Source organism: Centropristis striata, chromosome 9 (genome assembly GCF_030273125.1).
Source record: "Centropristis striata isolate RG_2023a ecotype Rhode Island chromosome 9, C.striata_1.0, whole genome shotgun sequence".
NCBI classification, from domain to species: Eukaryota; Metazoa; Chordata; class Actinopteri; order Perciformes; family Serranidae; genus Centropristis; species Centropristis striata.
Window position 1 is genome coordinate 28188356 of NC_081525.1, and position 18975 is coordinate 28207330.

The 18975-nt window shown below is 40.4% G+C and overlaps 1 protein-coding gene across 1 annotated transcript in view; it reads left to right on the forward strand.

Moving 5' to 3' along the window:
- The window catches only part of ptprsa (protein tyrosine phosphatase receptor type Sa), a 155880-nt gene that overhangs the window by 46970 nt on the left and 89935 nt on the right, over nt 1-18975 (forward strand). The window contains exon 4 of the mRNA XM_059340375.1: nt 702-890. Within this exon, the coding sequence (XP_059196358.1) occupies nt 702-890 (189 nt within the window). The remainder of the gene's footprint in view (nt 1-701; nt 891-18975) is intronic.

An 18975-nucleotide genomic window follows, 5' to 3' on the forward strand; every position in this document is an offset into this window, starting at 1 on the left:
TTTTGCAGAGCTTTGTGCAATCTCAAATTGACTTGAGTGCCATGTATTTCACTGAACATGGGGAAGCTAGATGGTGAAATCACCAGGATTACAAAGCTTTTCTTCTATTACTGATATTACTCCCTCTCTGATCTTCTATTTGCACCAAAAGCCTTTTTATTTTGCTGTTTGTTATACTGAGAATATGTGCAGGGAGTCAGTGTCTTGCTTTAGGTAATTTGTTTAAGACAGATGGTCCATAATGGACAGGCTGGTTGATAGTGGGAATGTAGTGTCTGGCTACAGGATGGATTCTCCAAGTCAAAGAAAGCACAATGGTTTCCTTCATTCCTAAACCTCTCTGATGCCTTAACGCAGCCCTCTGGGAGAGCCTGGTTCTTAATGAAATGCAGTTTATTCAAGTCTTATCTCCTCAAATGGTTTATTAATTTATCTGGCTACTGTAGATGGCTGGCTATAATCTCACATTCCAAAGGTACATTTGTCTCAGTGGTCAAGGGTAAACTGGGATTAGGAAAGTCCTCTGAGATAAAGCACAATGTTGAATACAAATAGATAATTAGGCTCTGAAGTCAGCCTGTTTCATTTTATACTTTTGAGGGAATTTGAGAATGAGATTGTATGATTTCAAGGTGGCTGATATCCAAAAAAGTGCGCAAGCCAGAGGACTGACATTTCTTCTCTTCCTGTTCTTCTCACAGAGGACCTGCTGCCACCAGGCTTCCCTAACATTGACATGGGCCCTCAGCTCAAAGTGGTGGAGCGCACTCGAACAGCCACCATGCTTTGTGCCGCCAGTGGCAACCCTGACCCAGAAATCACCTGGTACAAGGACTTCCTGCCCATTGACCCCAGTGCAAGTAATGGGCGAATCAAACAGCTACGCTCAGGTAAGGAAAGCCCATGTATAATGTTACTGCCTGTTTACCTTTCATGAACTTGTTTGATTTCAAGACATTTTGTTCTTAACATGGCAGTTTTTGTGCTTTGCAGCTAATGTGGCTTCGGTGCCCATTCTCTTTTTCCCTCAAATTGTTAGATATTGTGAAAAGTGTAATTGAGAACCCTTTGTTTTCTCTACAACATATTCATATCTCCAGCTTCGGAACATATATGTTTGGTAAGGAAGTTACTGCAACACTCTGAAAGATCACTTCAAGTGACAACATGGAACTAAACAGGAACTACAGATTCAACACTATATCTTGCGTTCAAAATAAATCAGATGTGTCTTGACCCAACTAAATGTGGGTGTTTACTATCTTTAAAGTGTTTAAACATCAAATCATTTGGGCTTTATTTTATACATTACAACACAAGAGGCTTCCAGTAGTATAAAGGTCAAGTTTTATAGCCGTCATGCTCTGACTGATCATCCTTCAGAACATTTGTAGAAAACACAAAATTAGATTTAAGAGCAGAACATTTCTGAATGAGGTCAAATGATTCACAACATCCCAGAAGTGTGTCACAGTAGACAATGAGAGCAAGGTCCATGTTCTACTGACACAACTCAGCGGCTGATATGTTGTCTTGTTCCCATTGATTAAACCCCACTGAGAGGCCCAGTAAGGCAAAGTCTAATTATATTGCTAAATAAGTGCAGGCCCTGGAGTGGCCTCGGGCAATAAGGGGTAGATATTTTAGGTCGATGATTTGTCACCATTTGAAAAATCCAATGAATCCTATTTGATTTGTTGCTGCAAACGTAAATCAGTGTAGACACCACTAAATAAAGAGTCTGTTGCCACTGAGTCTTTGCCCCAGTTGTGGCCCTCATGAGCTGTACACTCAGAAGAATCAATGTGTCATCTCATTATTTATGCGTCGCCAAGGCCACAGCTCCCAAAGATGCTTTTTAATTTTAGATGTTTCATATTAGGCTTACTCAGGCACAGTTTTGAGGTAGACTTTTGACTCTTAAGATGCCCCTGCTATCGAAATATGTGTGTCTATTTGCTCTTTCTGGGATGATGTACAACCTACTGAAATGTCGGCCCAAGGATTTCCTCTGGGGATGCTAGGTTGTCCTCAGGTGCTCTGCAGAAGGCTGTCAGCCAGTGCTTTTCCTCTAGTTTAAGGGAAAAATAACCTCCACAAGGTACTCTTTGGAAGAGTGCTTTAATGTAAATGTTTTCACCTTCATACTTTCATGCTCATCTTATTGCACTGCCAGCCTTTCTGAAGCAATTTAGGCCTTTAACCTTAAAGGTGCACTATGGAGGTATACCTTGTAAAGGAACCAGAGATGTTAACGTTAAGTGTTTCTCACCAAAATGTATCCTTGAGGTCCAACAACATGTCAGAGCATTTGCTTCAACATAAAATAAAGGATATTTCTTTGTTTCAATATTTGTTTAACAGCACTACGAGTGGTCAAAAGCTCCATGGGGTAACTTTAAATGTTCAGATAGTGTTACATTGGAACTTTACGATGTTGGGGAAATTAAAAAAATTGAAGGATATCAAAATATTCAAGATTTCTCAAGACTTAGATTAATATTAGAAAATGCGGTGTCTCTTTCTGAGGTTCATTTGGCAGCTGGTAAGCCTGTCTACTCCACCAGAAAGTTCCTAAGTTGTATATAATCGTATGGAAGGACAGCTCTGCTCTAAAACAGGATTACCTGTTCACTTTTTCAACATGGTTTTGTGAGTTTTGAGCCTCTATGATGGACAAATAAATCCAGCTTCCTGTCTGTTGTCTTACCTCTGTATCATCTGTCTTTATCTGTTTTCATGATTTTGTCAAATGTCTTTGTATGTTCTATCTAACTGAAACAGACTGATGTTCTGCTGTCTTTCTCTTTATGTGTTTTGTCTCTATTTGTGGCTGAAACTCAGATGTGTGTCACATCGCAGAGTTTTCAACACATTTCATTTAGTTTGACCCATAACACAGGATAAAAAAAAAATAAAAATAATAAATAATCCAACAAATAAAATCCAACAAAAAATAAAACAGAATCTTTAATTGTTTTCCAACTGACACCAAAAATGGGTTAATGTGTTTTTCACCAAAAAATGTCTCTTATTAGAATTATAAATTGTAAATAGAATTTATGTAACATTAAAATACTGAAGTGGAACACAACACCCAACTAAACAGTAGTCCTTTTAATTCTTGCGTGGCAGTCACTTAAACCTCAACCTAAAATGAACTATGTTGTTCTTCCCTTTTTTCTATTTACTTTCCTCTTGCATTGTCATTTTCAGAAACCTTTGGTAAGTGTCTTTGCAAAGCCCAGAAAGCCCACCCACTCTCCTTGAAGCAGATGGCATATTTAAACTACTTTCCAAAATGCATGCATCCCCCTGCTTTCCCCTCACCCTTGTCCTCTTTTACCACTTGTTCCCTATGTTCTGTTTCTATTTATGTTAACTTTTACTATTGTTTCGCCCGCACTCCTTCTGCCTACTTTTCCCCCACACTGGAACTTAAAAAAGGCAAATCAAGGACAAGCAGTAGCACGAGTTGGGGAGGTGGTTACAGAAGGCACCACAGTCCACCTTAAAGCAGCTCAGTTTTATTTATATGGGAAAGACTCGCTGAGCAAGTCTTCTGAGGGAACATCCTGCTTCCCTTTTAATGCTAATATACATAGAGACTTGTGTTGCTCAGTTTAACCACCTTTTCTGCATCAACTTTACTGGACTATTTGACGTCATAAGTACCGTGTGCAAGGTTACCTTGGAAGTAGCTGTTATGTACCTTATGTACTTTTTACCGTGACCATATTATCCAGATTTTACACTGCTGATGCCTCCTGTCATGTTTAGTTCCTTCTCTCTGCTGTGTTGCGAGACAGCAGGCTTTGAGGAAATAATTGGACTCTGCTTGAATCCAAGACAATTATTCCTGTGCAGTCATAGCCTACAGTATTTTTGTCTTCTTGGTGAGACATATACTAAACTCTTTATTTCACTTTCACACTGTTGTATTATACTGAGGTGTAAACAGTCAAACTTAACTGATCACAATAACAACTCTGCTGCCCAAAAATAACCTTGGAAAGTGCAGCGAGTACTGAAAGGGGCTGAAAGAATCTTGAGTTCTTTCCAGGTGAAGGTTACTGCAGGACCGTTGTATGGCTGAACCCTCCAATCCCACACATGGGCTGGGTCGACCCTCTGGTCTTGGCCAAATATTTTCTCAAGAGAGCGTTTTCTTCTCTTGCCAATTTGGCCCTCATCCCCACTGGCTTACAAATCTCCAGCTTAGGCTCTATTGCCCATGCTAGAGGGCGAGGGCTCAACTGATAGTTACATTTGGCCACATTTTATACTCCTCCTGACTTTTTGAACTACTTGCAAAAATATAGCCAGCCATTTTAAGCTGGGTGTATTTTACCAACAGGTCAAACTATTTGTGTATGTAGGAGGGCAGAAAAGGAAATTACTTTCCCTTGTTTCAATAGCAAGGCTCTCATAAGGTAATGTTAGCTCTTGCCTTTTTTCTGTAGCCTTTTTGCTGGAAAGCTCATTCAGCAGCCAGGCAGGATTTATACTGATGAGAAAAAGGCCTGCTTGCTCAAGCCCTCCAGGTTGCCATCTTCTTGTGTCCTCAGCACTTTGAGTAGCCATCTTGGGTCTACAGGATTTGGCATTTAGTCATTTCAGGGTTGTTGTTTTTTTTCAAAAATAAAAAAAAAGGACAAAGATCAAAGTTTTTGTGGTAGTCTTTGAATGGGTTTTTTTCAGCTTCTTCTGTTGATCAGATTGCTGTTGACAATTTTGAGGGCTACCTGTTTGCTCTTTTGCTTCAGGCACACTCTGAAGCCTCAGGGGGTAACTCTGATGGATGCTTTCCCATAGAGGATGGTAAAATCAAGACTTCTGGGAAGAGACGGGGGAGCAGAAAAAGGACAGGGGAAGTGGAGTACGAAAAACATACTCAGTCTCCAGCTCCTGCAAATGAATCCCCCTACCTTTCTCATTTGATCTTCACTCCATCTTAAGTTGAAATGTGCACACTGATCCGTCTTATTCCTGCCGAAAAGAAAAGACAACATTGCAAGAATAATTTTGAATATATATATATATATATTACGGGTGTGCTATATCGTATCCTTCACGATAATATCGGTATATTTTTTTTATGGCTAAAAAAAATGCATATCATGATATTGGCAACGTTCCTATTTCTTGATGTAGTGGTTAAAGTTGTTTTAATCACAAAAAGCTACTTACTCCCTGTCGCTAAACACATGCAGCTTTCAAAATAAGAGCACAGTGTGTTAAGAGAATCCACCACAGAATTTACAAGAAGACTGTCAAAATAAGATGCCTTAAATAAAACATAGAATAACCTTTATTCTCCTTTACAAAATGTGATTAAAATATGCCCCCGGAACCCCAAAATGGTTATTTTTATTATTTGCTCATACTCGAGTCAAGAGTAAAAAATTTTGTATTTGGCAACTGTTTAGATTTGCACTTCAAACTACATTTTAGATTTTTAATTATTTATACAGACTAAAAAAAAAACATATTTTCTATATATTTTTAAGTAATTCCTAATATCGTCAAGAATATCGTTATCGCAAAAATAGCCTGCAATATCATGATATTCTTTTAGGGCCATATCGCCCACCCCTAATATATATATATATTAGAAGATAGAGCATCCCGCACTTGTTTGTTAAATAGCTTCCTAGCTGGTTTAGTCGTTCTTCATGAGCCAGACCATGCTGTGCTGGCGGGGCAGTGATATTTGCGTCAGGCTCCCCTGAGGAGCTCCTCTAGAGGTGTGGAGGGAGCCTGACATTTCTGCCCAAGTCCCTGTGGCTGCAGACCCCAGGCCCTCACTGGCCTTGTCAGCCAGAACAGATTAACCAGAGGCAGGCGAGACAGTGAGAGGATCAGCAGGAGTGCATATTCATAAAGATTAAGGTCCTTTTAAATATACAGGTTTAAAATCATGACCTGGCATTGGATGGTACAGATTTATGTGTATTCCAATGTTAATTCATGCCAACTTCTATTCTGCTTCATCTGAAATGTGTAAGAAAATGCTCACATTTGTTGGCATCAAAGCTGCTCGGCAGGGAGTGGCCAGGAGCTCTGCAGATGTGGTAACAAGAGCCAAGTTTTCCCTGAGACCTGCTGAGACACCACCAGGACCCCAGACGGGTGTCTGTGTTGAAGAGAAGGTCAGCCAGACGCCCTCTGGAGGGTGGTCAGGCTCTGACAATCGGCCAATCACGCAACCCCATCCGCCTCATACGCAGATGGACAACATCTCTGGCCAGATTGCCTTTGGCCAGACTACATCCTTCAATGATATTTTTAATATATTGAGAGGGTTGTTTAACTAAACAGCTGGGCTGTTCTGTGGAGCAAATAATGCCACATTTGGTAATGCGAGTGGGTCAGCGGCCTGTTGAGGTAGTTTTAGGTCACTGTCACTGTAAGCTGATCAACCCCTGGCTGACCAAACCTAAGAAGGGGAGCTTATGGCCATTAGGTTGTGTGTCAGCTGTACAGGTGGATTTGCCATTGTAATTGAATACAGCCTGGCCACTCTAAACCCAGTCTGTCTGAAGTTTTATTGTTATCCCCCAGTGCTGCTTTATCATTCAAATATTAGTTATAAGTTCCAATGACCTCCTCATTTTTTTCTATTTTTTTCTATATATTTTCTTTTGGTGGAACAAATTCCTTTGAACTGAACAACCTCTTGTCCCTCTTCCTCCTTATTACTTCCCTCTCTCTTTGCGTCCATCCTTTGTTGCCCAGGCCTTTATAAGGTCCACATGTGATGACCTTGTCCTTTATAAACCTGCTTTATTAACCTTAACCTTATCCTAACCTCAACCTAACTTTGACCTTAACCTCACCTAACCTTTAACTAGAAACCTCCTAACCCCCAACTAAAATTTCATCACAGCTAAAGCAAAATAAACCAACAGCTTCTGCAGCCTTTAATCAAACTCTAACTTTTTAACAATGTAACATTCCCAGAGCCCTATTGTCCTTTGTCTTGTGATTATCGATGATTATGTGGTCTCCAAAATAATTGCGGAAATGATTGTGTTTAATGTTGTTTTGCCTGGTTTTTCAATGACTCTGAACTACCTCAAAATCTATCCACTTTAACTGTGGGAATAGCTGAGAATAAATGTGATTTTTAAAGACATTTTCTACTTTCCTCAAACAATGTGGAAATCTATTATAAATAAATTTATCAAATGTAATCATTTTAAATTAATGGATTGTTAATGGCAGTGGAGTATGAAGATCCAGTATAATAACATAAATCCATGCTTTTGTTTAAATCCTAACAATATGTCCATAATGGTATACAATTATGGACATATTTTAAGATGTATACATAAACACAGTACAACACAGTGCACAGCAACTCTAAAGAATGGAAATAAAACCACCTGGGTTCATTGTAAACCAGGCAGAACTTCAAACTCATTGATTGCCTCCTACCTGCTGGTATCACAAAGGACGCCTCTGTATGCAGATCTGGAACAACGATGCGATCATAAGGCAGTGAATATTTCATCCACCTGCCCAGCCGCCCACACCCCTTAATGTAGTGTGTAGGATATGGAAATTACTGGCACCACTTAAACTCCAGGTTCTCTTGATTTTATTTGATTTTTTTAACTGTGAGAGTTGTTGAGGAGATCGACAAGCAGATTGGTAGGACATCAGCAGTAATGCAGAGGGAGATGAGCCAGAGGGCAAAGCTCTAGTTAACCAGTCAATCCGTGTTCCTTCCCTCACTTATGGTCATGATTTTTGGGAGATCGGGAGCACAAGAAGCCTAAATTTCCTCTTTAGGATGCTGGGCCTTACCATTAAGTTATATCTGTAAGTATGCAAGGCTCCACTAGGGTCCATGTGACATACATTTCCTCATCAGCTACTGCTAGTTTATTGTGAACATGACAAGCGGTGGCATTGCAATCTACTTTGCATGTGATGCATGTGTCGTCCAAGCAGCTAGAACTATTCTGCCCTACAAAGCCTACCTGCAGTAACTACATTTTTGGTCGAAATTGAGTAATAACTAAAAATGAACTCCTTGATGTCTGTTTTATCTTGTGACAAAGTTTTAGATTTCAATTTTGCTTTAATTCAGAGAAATTATTATATAAAAACCACAAAATCCAACTCAAAACCAAGCAGTAATTGCACTTACCACAGTCTGCTTCGGATATATATACTAATTTAAACATACAAAAAATATAAATTATAAGGGAAATTATTATCTAGTTAGTGATTAAGTAAAAAAGTGAGATAAAATGAGTGAGACAGGAATGATATTAATACTAAAATATAACATTTCTTTATAATAAGTCTAAAATACACAAATCTTTGAATAGAGTTGTTAAACACTTTTAAATACATTTATATAAAATCAATTGTTTATTCACCTGAAAACTAAATATAAAATATGAAAGAAGACAACAGCATTAGTAATTACTTCACTGGTTTTGCATCACTATAAGAACCTTTTACATAACCCATTTGGCTGGCCAGGTTAAAAAACATTAAAAAACTTTAAAGCAGTTTTTATCAGTTTTACCTTTTGTTAAATGGACCTGCACTTATATATCGCTTTTCTAGTCGCTTTGCCACCACTCAAAGTGCTTTACACTACAGACTGCGCTCATTCACCCATACATTGATATTGGTGGCAGAGGCTACCCTAAACAGTGCCACCTGCCACCATCGGGAATTCATTCTCACACCGATGAACGCAGCATGGGGAGCAATTTGGGGTTCAGTATCTTGCTCAAGGATACTTCAACATGTAGGCTGCCATGGTCAGGGATCAAACCACCAACCCTCCAATAGCTGGGCAACCCGCTCTACCAACTGAGCCACAGCCGCCTGCGTAGTTACTGCAGTTAGACTTATAGGGCAGCATACGCTAACCAAACTTTTACTACACATCCATGGTGTCCCAAGCGGTCCATGAACACATCTGATTTGGAGTATAAATGGAAGCTTTATAAATAGGGTAAGGAGCTCGGATATGTCAAGAATGCACAAAGTAGAGTTGCTACTCCGTTACACTGAAGGGCAACCAGTTGAGGTGGTTTGAGCATCTCATCAGGATGCCTCCTGGGCGTCTTCTTTGTTAAGGGATTGACTGGTAGGAGTCCCCAGGGTAAAGCCAGAACACAGTGGATTTTTTGTATATCTCATCTGGACTGGGAACACCTCGGGATCCCCAGGAGGAACTGAAATATGCTGCTGGGGAGAAGAATGTCTGGACTGCCTGCTGCCAACTCAAACCCAGCCTCAGATATGCAACAGAAACCTGGTGTAATGATGGAAGGTATTTTTGCCTTAGCTAGTTTGGTAGAGTGGCTGTCATATTTTGTATGGAACTTGCATGAATGCTTGCACACACACACACAAGGACCAGCCGTGTAGTGTTAGGCTCAATGGGCAGTCCGTGCCCTTGACCCTCAGCTCCGTGCCTGCAGGCCATCCATGCTAAGTAGGGCACCTCCCCTGGCTTGGTACCACCCTGCTGAAACTCTCAACGGATGGCCAAGGGCATGTTCTTGCCATGAGTCATCCATAGATTTAGTGAGGGAGAGTAAGAGAAAGGCAGGAGGGAGGGAGCTGTGGGAAAAACCGAGACACATAATAAATAAAACAGATGAAGAAAAAGGAATTAGGAAAAACTGTCAGAAAACAATGGAGAAAAAAGGCCAAGAGCGGAAGGACAGTTTAATGCTTGGCAGAGAGGACACTGAAGTTAAGCTGCCTCCTCCTACCCGCACCCAAAGCTCTGCCTTAAAGGGACGCATTTTACATCACAGCAACAACTCGGGCTACGTTAAAAAGCCCACCAGCCACTGACTGGACAAGCTCAATATTTTATTGTCCCTAATGGGACATTTGGCTTGCAGTCAGGCATGTAACACAATACAGACTCACAATAAACAAAGAATAGGGAATCATACAAGTCTTCGTAAAATGAAACAAAAGAAAGAGGCAAGAGATTGAATGACTGGGGAGGAGGGATGAAGCTTGAGGTGAAGAGTCTATCTGTCACAGTAAAGCAGGTTTACGACTTGTAGGATAAATAAGAACTTCAATCTGTTTGATTTAACTTGCTGCTGCCTGAAGGTGCAGCCTGAAATTCTAGTTCAGCAGAGACTCCGCTCCTCCCTCAGCAAGTTTGTTCCATACTAATGTAGATATAAAAAGTGGCACCCCTAACTTGTTTTACTGACCTTTTATATAAGGTCAGTTGGCCAGGAAAAAGCTTTTTCCACTGGAGCTATCCATGTGAACTGAAGGTCTTGCTCTGCATTTGCACCTGGAGTTGGAGCCATGATGAAATGCATGTCAAGACCTTGAGGTTCTTCAGGTCTGACCATGAAGCATTGTGCTTCCTGTCTTCATATGTCTAAGGCAAGTAGGGGAGAAATAAAGAACAATAAGGCAATGGAGTGTGCCAGTCATATAAAACTCCCTTTTCCTTTGTGATATCAGCAATAAGAGGCACTCTTTTATCTTTTTTTCTAAGAAAAAAACACCCATCTCTAAAAGAGACTGCCTAATGGTTTGATAATCTAGTTCCAGTGATCCACCTTCCAACCCAAATAACTCCTCTAACTATTACTAACATTAACGCTGAACTAAACTGATGTTGTGTCTTCGTTTTTGTGTCTCCTCCAGAGGGTACCCCGATTCGAGGTAAGATGTTTAATGCAATGAAAAAAAGGAAAAAGAAAACACTTTAACTTACATTAAACCAGACATAACCGCTCCTAACTCCTAACCCAGCTGACGTAATACTGAGAATATCATGTGGCTTTTTCGTCTTCCAAAAAATGACAATCTTTTTCTATTTCCACTAACATTAATATGTCATCTGTGTTTGGGCTCTGTGTACAAACTGTTTTGTGAGCGTGGTCATATGTGTTTCACACTGTCACTGCCATGTCATCACCCACCGCTGTGGACGTTCTGTGTTTGTGTATCTGTTCCACGTCATCAGTGTCAGGAAACTACTGAGCATTTCAAATGGTGTTTCCAGCTCAGTGGCGGACTCAGAGGGGGGGGCAGGAGGGGCAGCCGCCCCCCCTCGTGCCTCCATGGTTGAAAGAATGCGCTAAAGTGCCCTCTAGAGTGGTGAAAACGAGAGGAAGTGCCTTATTGGCTGCCCTTTACACATGCAGAAAAATGATTGGGTGCCCTCTAGGGTGGCCCTTCATACAAAACATTATGTGCCCTCTAGAGCAAAAAAACTTGATAATGTGCCTTAATAAGTGCCCTTTTAGTGCCCTTCTGGTGCCATGGTGCCTCTCTTTGGTAGCAGACGAACGGGGAATGCAAAAGAGGCGTTGCTTTCATGTGGCGTCGCTATGACGAACAGCTACATCAAGTGGTACTAAAATCAGCAATGGATAACGAAGCAAAAAGCAGATTACTAGTCTGCCTGAACCCGTAATAGAAAAGCACGATAAAGTGCCCTTGCAAAAGAGAGAAAAAGAATCCCAGTGAAGAAAATGATCTGCAGTGATTAATAAAAGTCACATTAGGATATCAATAAAGATTCTATAATACAGTATCACCCAACTGTGAAAAATGTTATGTGAGGTGTTTGCTCTCATTTAGCTGAAAAAGTGGATTAGATTGATGCATTTTACTTAAAAATGTACAAATTTTCTCCTGGGGGGGCATGCCCCCGGACCCCCCTACATGGTTTGGTTCAAGGGTTTGAATTGTCAATACCATATCATTAATTACTTTGATCTGGATCTCCTTTAACTTAATGCTAATTGTAATAAAGGATGAGGTCTATTTCATCATACATGATGCATCAGAGCTTTTTGGGTGTTGGTGGGGCCAAATGTTGTGCAGAATGTGCCCTTTTTATTTTTTCGCCCCTGCCCTTCAAACTGTCTGAGTCCGCCACTGTTCCAACTGGTTATGATACAGGACTGAGAAGGTTAAAAGCTGAGGGGGAGGGATGGTGAGGGGTAATACAAGTCGGCTGTTTGCTCTGTGCCTCTGACATTTAAATTGTTTGGACACGGACATGGGGCTTGAGGGTGGGGGTCGGCGTTGGGAAGTGGTCAGGCGGGCGATGGGGGCCTTGCTTGTTGATCGGGCCAGGCTGCTGTAAACTCAAACACAATTTTAGCGACCACCTTCTTTCTTCTCTGCTTTGGTATCCTCCACATCGTTCTGTCCACCACCAGAGCAATAGCCACATTCTGTATATTAATACACCGCCATCACTTTAATGAGTTCTAGCTGGAGATACTCATGGTATGTCAGGGAAAAAGCCAGCATAAATTACGTTTGATTTAATTCTCTTCCTCCCCGTTACTGTGAAGCACAACAATTTATAAAGGAAAAAAATAACGAGGCCACTGTGTGCAGTTTCAAAAAAGGCAACATGTATATCTTTTATTATACCACCAGCAGCTCTTACAGTGTCAGAGGATGAACAGGAGGATATCAATGTGGGAAAGGTAAGAGGTAAAGCAGTGTGATGCTGACAAATTACACGATAGCTTTGTCAAAAACAAAATCCTCTCTAATTTTTTTGTTTCTCCGGACAATTTAACTTTCACTTGTAATTATCCGCCAGGCTTTGTTGCTGAAGCGTTCTCTCCCAGTTGATTCATTGTGATTGTTGATTTGTGTAAAACGCTTTTGTTCCACAGGCTGAGCAGGTAAGTGAATATCTCAGTTTGCCATGTATGTCCCTGTATTCATGGGGACAAGATAAATGCTTTTAGTTTCACGATTACAGTACGGTACAGCAGAGCTGCTGATTCATTTGGCGATAGAGTTCCTACGGCGACATTAAGGGTCTCCATCCTCAGTCATTTCATACAATCCGTACGTGACAGGAACCTCTAATCAGAAGCATGTTTTCACACCTGAGGTTTTCGACTAAATTCACACCCTTCATTCCTTTAAAGCCCCCACTCATGACCATTGCATAGCTAAACCCAGCCCTCCCTCTTTTGCTTTGTTTGAATAAGAAGGTCTCATAAATCATATTGTGGCGAACAAAAGCAAGCGTGACTTATGAACTCTGCATTTGCATAATAAGATAAGCGGACTGAAAAAGGCAGGTTCTCCCTACCGCGTTACCGCATGCTGACACTGACTCACCGTCAGGGATCTATGCTGCTCATACAGAAAGAAAAAGAAGACTATAGGATGTGGAGGGAGATGCAAATGTAATTGAGATCAAGGTGTCTAAGAAGGGCACCAATGGTTTGTTTGCAGAGGTGCAGGTCCACACTAATGCAGACTTTCATTTAAAAAAATGACTTTCCAAAAGCATTTCTCTAGATTACACATCACTTGTCCTTCTGCTGTCATTTTATGGCACTCCGTGTCAAGTCAAGTCAATTTTATTTATATAGCGCCTGTAACAAATCACAAATATGCCTCAAGGGGCTTTAACAATCTGTACAGGATACAAAGCACACCATTTGCACAGATAGGGGAAAGGACACAAACGCACAAATAGAGAGGGACAAGACAACATGCACACAACAGAGTGTGAGACAAAAGGACACGGCATCAGCCAGTGAAGAGAGCGAGGTGGTGGGACGGGCAATGGTCCAGCAGAGACGCCTGAGTGAAAAAAGAGAGGACAAGGAGGAGAGGATGAGGGATAAGAGAGAGAGAAAGCTAGGCACACAGGTTGAATACTCATGTGCTTTTGGGACAGCAAACAAACAGAGGGAAGGAGATACAGTGGTTCTCAGAAAGTATTCTCTTCAGCAGTGCAAACACGGACTTTAAGTACGAGGCTTAATAGATTCATTGAGACTGAGCCGCCGGAAGGATAAGCGTAATAGGTACAAGGCCTGAAGTAATCAAAAAACCAGCAACTAACTGAAAGTTAGGCCAAAAAGATGAGTTTTAAATTTGGATTTAAGGGCCAGAGCTGAGTTAGACTTCTGATGCGAATAAGGAGGTTATTCCAGGGGAAGGTGGCTGAAAGAGACAGAGCCTCGAGACATTTCATAGTTCACATAAGAAAAAGTTGTGTTACTATAGGAAACATACTGTCTTCTTTCAGTATTGTAAGACTTTAGCCATGCTAGAGTTAAAATTATTTACTTGGTAGGGAGATATCAAAGCTGGGTTAGCAGAAGGCCCACTTCTTTTAGGAAAAGACGTGGGAAAATCCTAACTGCTGTAATTACATTTTTGGTCAAAATTGAGTTATAACTAAAAATGAACTCCTTTATGTCTGACAAAGTTTTAGATTTTAATTTTGCTTCATTTAAGAGAAATTATGATATTAAAAAAAATCAGTAATTACAAAATCCAGAAAAAAAGGGAGATACAATTATATTAAGACTAAAATAAAACATTACTTTATACTATTAAGTCTAAAATGCACAAATCGTTAGATAGAGTTGTTAAATACTATTAAATACACTTATAACAAAATCAATTTGAAAATGTTTATTTACTGAAAACAAAATACAAAAGCTGAAAGAAGACAACAACATTGTAGTTACTCCACCCACTCTTTGCATTACTATTAGAAGCTTTTACATCAATGCTAAACCAGAGTGCACTAACTACATTTTTGGGGTCAAAATTCAATTAAATCATCATGATTTTTGAGCACAAAAACTACATCATCAAGACATATAGATATAGGGGTCATATCACTTACCTTCCTATAACCCATTTGGCTGGCCAGTTAAAACACTTTAAAGCAGCTTTTCTCAGTTTTACCCTTTGTGTAGTTACTGCAATTAGACTTTGTAGGGCAGTACAGTTAACACAACAATTGTTTGCGTCACATTAATCAGCGTCACAGCTTCATGGGAAAGAACGGATTCCCAAAATATGAATTAATTTCCATTCAAGGCCACCCAGGTGCTGGCCTTGAGGTAACTGTAGGTAGAAAGGTAGGTGGACTCCCTACCTGCTTCATTACTGATTTCATGCGAGCGTTACAAGCCAGCAGATGGGCGCTGACAACAATGGCGTCACACGTGGGACCACATGCTGGTGCGATCACAGTATAATGACCTTGGTGTGGTGGCAGAGCGTACCTGAGTGACAGGATACAGGCAGAAGGAAGGGAGACGGAGGGATGAGGGTGTGTCCAGACTAGCTGTCTTCTGTATTGTGCAACAGAAATCTGTAACTTTCCTGCATGTCGTTGTGTTGATCTGATGTCCAGCAATACAACAGTAACAGTAGTTGGAACCGTTCTGAACTAGCTTTAGCAAAACTTGCAAAAAATGCACCAGGCAGTGAAGTGGGCTACTACTAGGCTTCTAATATGTATACATAATGTGAAAATGATGATGTTGATATGCAAACACGGTGTGAAGTGTATGAATTCCAGTTGCTGCTTGTGCTTAAGGTATCGTACCCTGCACTTTTCCGTGCCCTTTAGTGAGTGTAATTCATGTAGTGGAAAAGGTTATTATTTTGAGTGTCTATCCACTTATCCAGTAAGGTGCTAATTTGGGGTTTTAATTGCACTGTAGTAGAGCTTTAGTGAGCAGTGTTGGGATAAGAGGGTAGCGAGGGGAGCGACAGGAGAGGAGATGAGAAATGAGAGACTAATGAGAGACATGAACTGAAAATGAGAGATAAAATGATGAAAAGAACAGTGTGCCACCGCCAGGCCTGAGTGGGCTGCGGAAGGAGCAAGAGGGAGGGAAAAGAAAGAGTGAGACTTGGCCAGCCATTTTGTTGATCGCCTAAACAAATCAATCAAGGCCCGCTGGAGCACACTAATTGAATTACACAAATGGGACTGGGGGGGTACACATGGCAAAGCTGCTACAAAGCAGCAACGGGGGTGGGTAGACCGCGGCTTCAGGCACTTTCTGAAATTAATCATCCATGCTTGCCCCTCCTTGCTTTTCTTTTATCCCCTCATCTGTCCTTCTGTTTTTCTGTGCTTGTCTGTCTATTCAACTCTTCTCCTAGCCCTCTCTGGTTGTTTTCCTCTTTCTCTCTCTGTCTCTCTTTTGCACACTGCACCTCTCATAAATGAGGCTCTCTCAGCCCATCTCTTTCTGTCTCTTTTTTTCTGACACTTTCCCCATCATTACACTTTTGTCATTTTCCCGTCTGCAACAGCCTAGACAAAAACTAAAACTTGATCTATATATGGGCTTGTCAGTATTGATATTTTCTCAAAAATTAGACATTCTCTGAAATTGTTTCCTGCTTGTTTATCGCTAAAGAAATCCCACAAAGAACTGTCATAGTTTAAATGTAGCAAAGCATCTCAGTTTCCCTATTTTGGCAAGAAAAACATGACATTTTAATGTAATGAAGACTACTGGCACAAAATGTCCACTCTAAACAGCTTTGGTACGAGACTGTCTGTCCCACAATCTGAATTGGCCTTCAAAAACATGTATTTGTTGAACTCTGCCCAGGCGGTCTTCTTTGTTATCACACCTTGGCACCTCAACGCTCCTCATCAGATCAGCCTGCAGCAAGCAGCGCTGTTAACCAGGGCAGCTGTCACGGCTGGGACAAATGTCCCAGACCCCTGCCCATTACAGCCCTCTTTATCGAATGGATGAAGGCAGGGAACATGCTGCACGACAGCCAGGAGTGGGTACAGCAGTGGAGACTGGAGGCTGTGCGTGTTGGTGAGCGGGGAGGGTCACTTTGACTGAGATGGAGACTAATTGGTCCACATGGAAGTGAAGTCATTATTATCAGGGACTCAACTGTTTTTTTTCTTGTTTTGGATCCTAATGGTGTAACACACATCATGGAATAAGACAGTCGGGGGAAAAATGGCACCAATCTTTTCTCCTCTGACCCAGAAAAACATGAATTATTACTCAGCAGGGGCAGTATTTGCTGGGGTGGCCTGTAAGTGGAGGTCCAAGGTTCAATACCCAAAACAGCTCACAGTCATGTGTCCTTTTTTAAGTGTCCTTGAGCAAAAAAAGTAGTTCTCACTTAGTAATTGCAATAGTTACAATGTAATAAAATATGCAGTACTGCTGTACCAATATGTGTATATTTGGTAACTTCATCGGACATCCAAAATGGGGTCCCCTGCTCTCCATGAGGTCGTAGAACCACATGGATTTCTCCTGGCTAATCAGCTAACCATGCTACCGTTACAGATAGTTACACCATGGCATCTGACTATTCAGTACAATAATAATATAATAATGATAATAACTCCGTTTTCTTTGATATGCAACATAAAAATGAAAAAAAAAAAAAAAGTCACAAAAGTAAAAGTCTTATAATATCCTCCAATTACACTAGGGTTGACATTCTCAATTTTCAAGTATTTCAATGAGTGCCCTATAGGGCTACAGGTACAAATGACAGGCCACTATATTTACCCACAGAGAAAACCTCCTTTAAAGAAGGAAATTTAAATTAGAATATTTTTGCTAAAGTGACCCTAACATTAGAAATAGTAAAACATTGCTTTGCTTATATGTTTATGAAAGCTGTACACCGCCACAAAGACGGTCTCAGGGTCATTTTTGACCTAAAAGAAAATCCTTTCCATGCCACAAAAACCACAAATACCGACCCAGATTGGCAGGCATTAATTTGTTTATTCATATATTTATTGTTTCTTGACCTTGTGGACAACGGGTCTAAAATTGGTTAATACTAGTATTTTTTAATTTAGTTTGTACAATTATAAAATCGTGTTCCCAAAAAAAATCAAGACTGTTGTTTTTTCCTTCTGAAGTGTGAAGAGTAAACCCTATATTTACGGTTTGTGGTGAATAAAAGGTTGTCTGTAAGTGTAATTTTGGGAGTTAAAATAGAATTTTGCTGCTTTTTCGGTTAAACAAAGGCAGATCGTTTTGAACCGTTAAGAAAAGGGCAGTATACAGAATGTTACACAAGGGTTAAACAATTAGTTGACACAGTCAAACTGTGCTGATATCATAAAAAGTAAAACAAGCAATGCTTTTTATTGATCTTGTCCTGGCAAGCAGCAACTGTCATAAACTGTCTTTCATGTTTTCTAATGACATCAGGCGAAAAAACAAACTTGTTAGTAGTGATAAAACTTCATAGCTGAAGAGAGAGAACACGCTATTAGGCCCCATATAGGACTTAGTTCATAAGCACACCGTAAATTGCTGTTTGTCACCAGCCAAGTCTTTATCACTAAATTCCCATTGTGTTAACAGACTTGGTACGTGGTTTTCATTGTGCTTGCGGAAGATAATTTTCCTCATTTATTTCATTTCTTGTGTTTCCTCTATTCTTGATAAAAGACAAAAAAAAATGCCAATGGCCACTCGGGCTCTGGTGAGCCACAGGCTGGCAGGGTAGACCGAGTGCAATTATGCAAAACACAGAGAGTGTAGTCATATTAAAAAAAAAAAAAAAGACAAAAGGAAATGGTAGGGAAGAGACACATGCTGGTGACAAGAGTTTTCAAAGGGTGGAGTTTGTTTTGTGTGCACATATGCACGTGCATGCTGCTGTTGGAGATAGGACATCAAACATGGTTTGTTTGGATTGGTGTGTTAAAAACCCTTCCAGTTCTTTAAATACTCCTATTATCAGACTTTAAACTGAGTGTCTGTTCACCTAAACTGAAAGGCATTTAAAAGGGTGCAGCTCATGCTAGACATTAATGTAATATATGCATTTAAATTAACTTAATTGTAGTTTTTGGGACAAAATTGGGATTAGTGGAAAGTGAAAATGACAAAGTAGACACAACACATGTAACACCAGCGGGATATTGCATCTTCACTATGTGTGAATCTGACGGAGAGAGAAGCATAAAGCCTCTCAAAATAGAATGAAGTTGTGATTTCTCTTTTGCTCTCCATCTTTCTCTCTCTCTTACCTTTTCTGTCGCTCTCCTTCTGGGCTTCCTTCATCAAACATTTGTTCACACAGATCTAATTTTACCAGTGTGTGCAATTAAATTCATCAGTATTTTGCAGTTGTTGTTGTTGTTGTTATTCATTTTTCAATGTTAATCCAGTTTAAGATCCATTAAAATGATTTTTATGT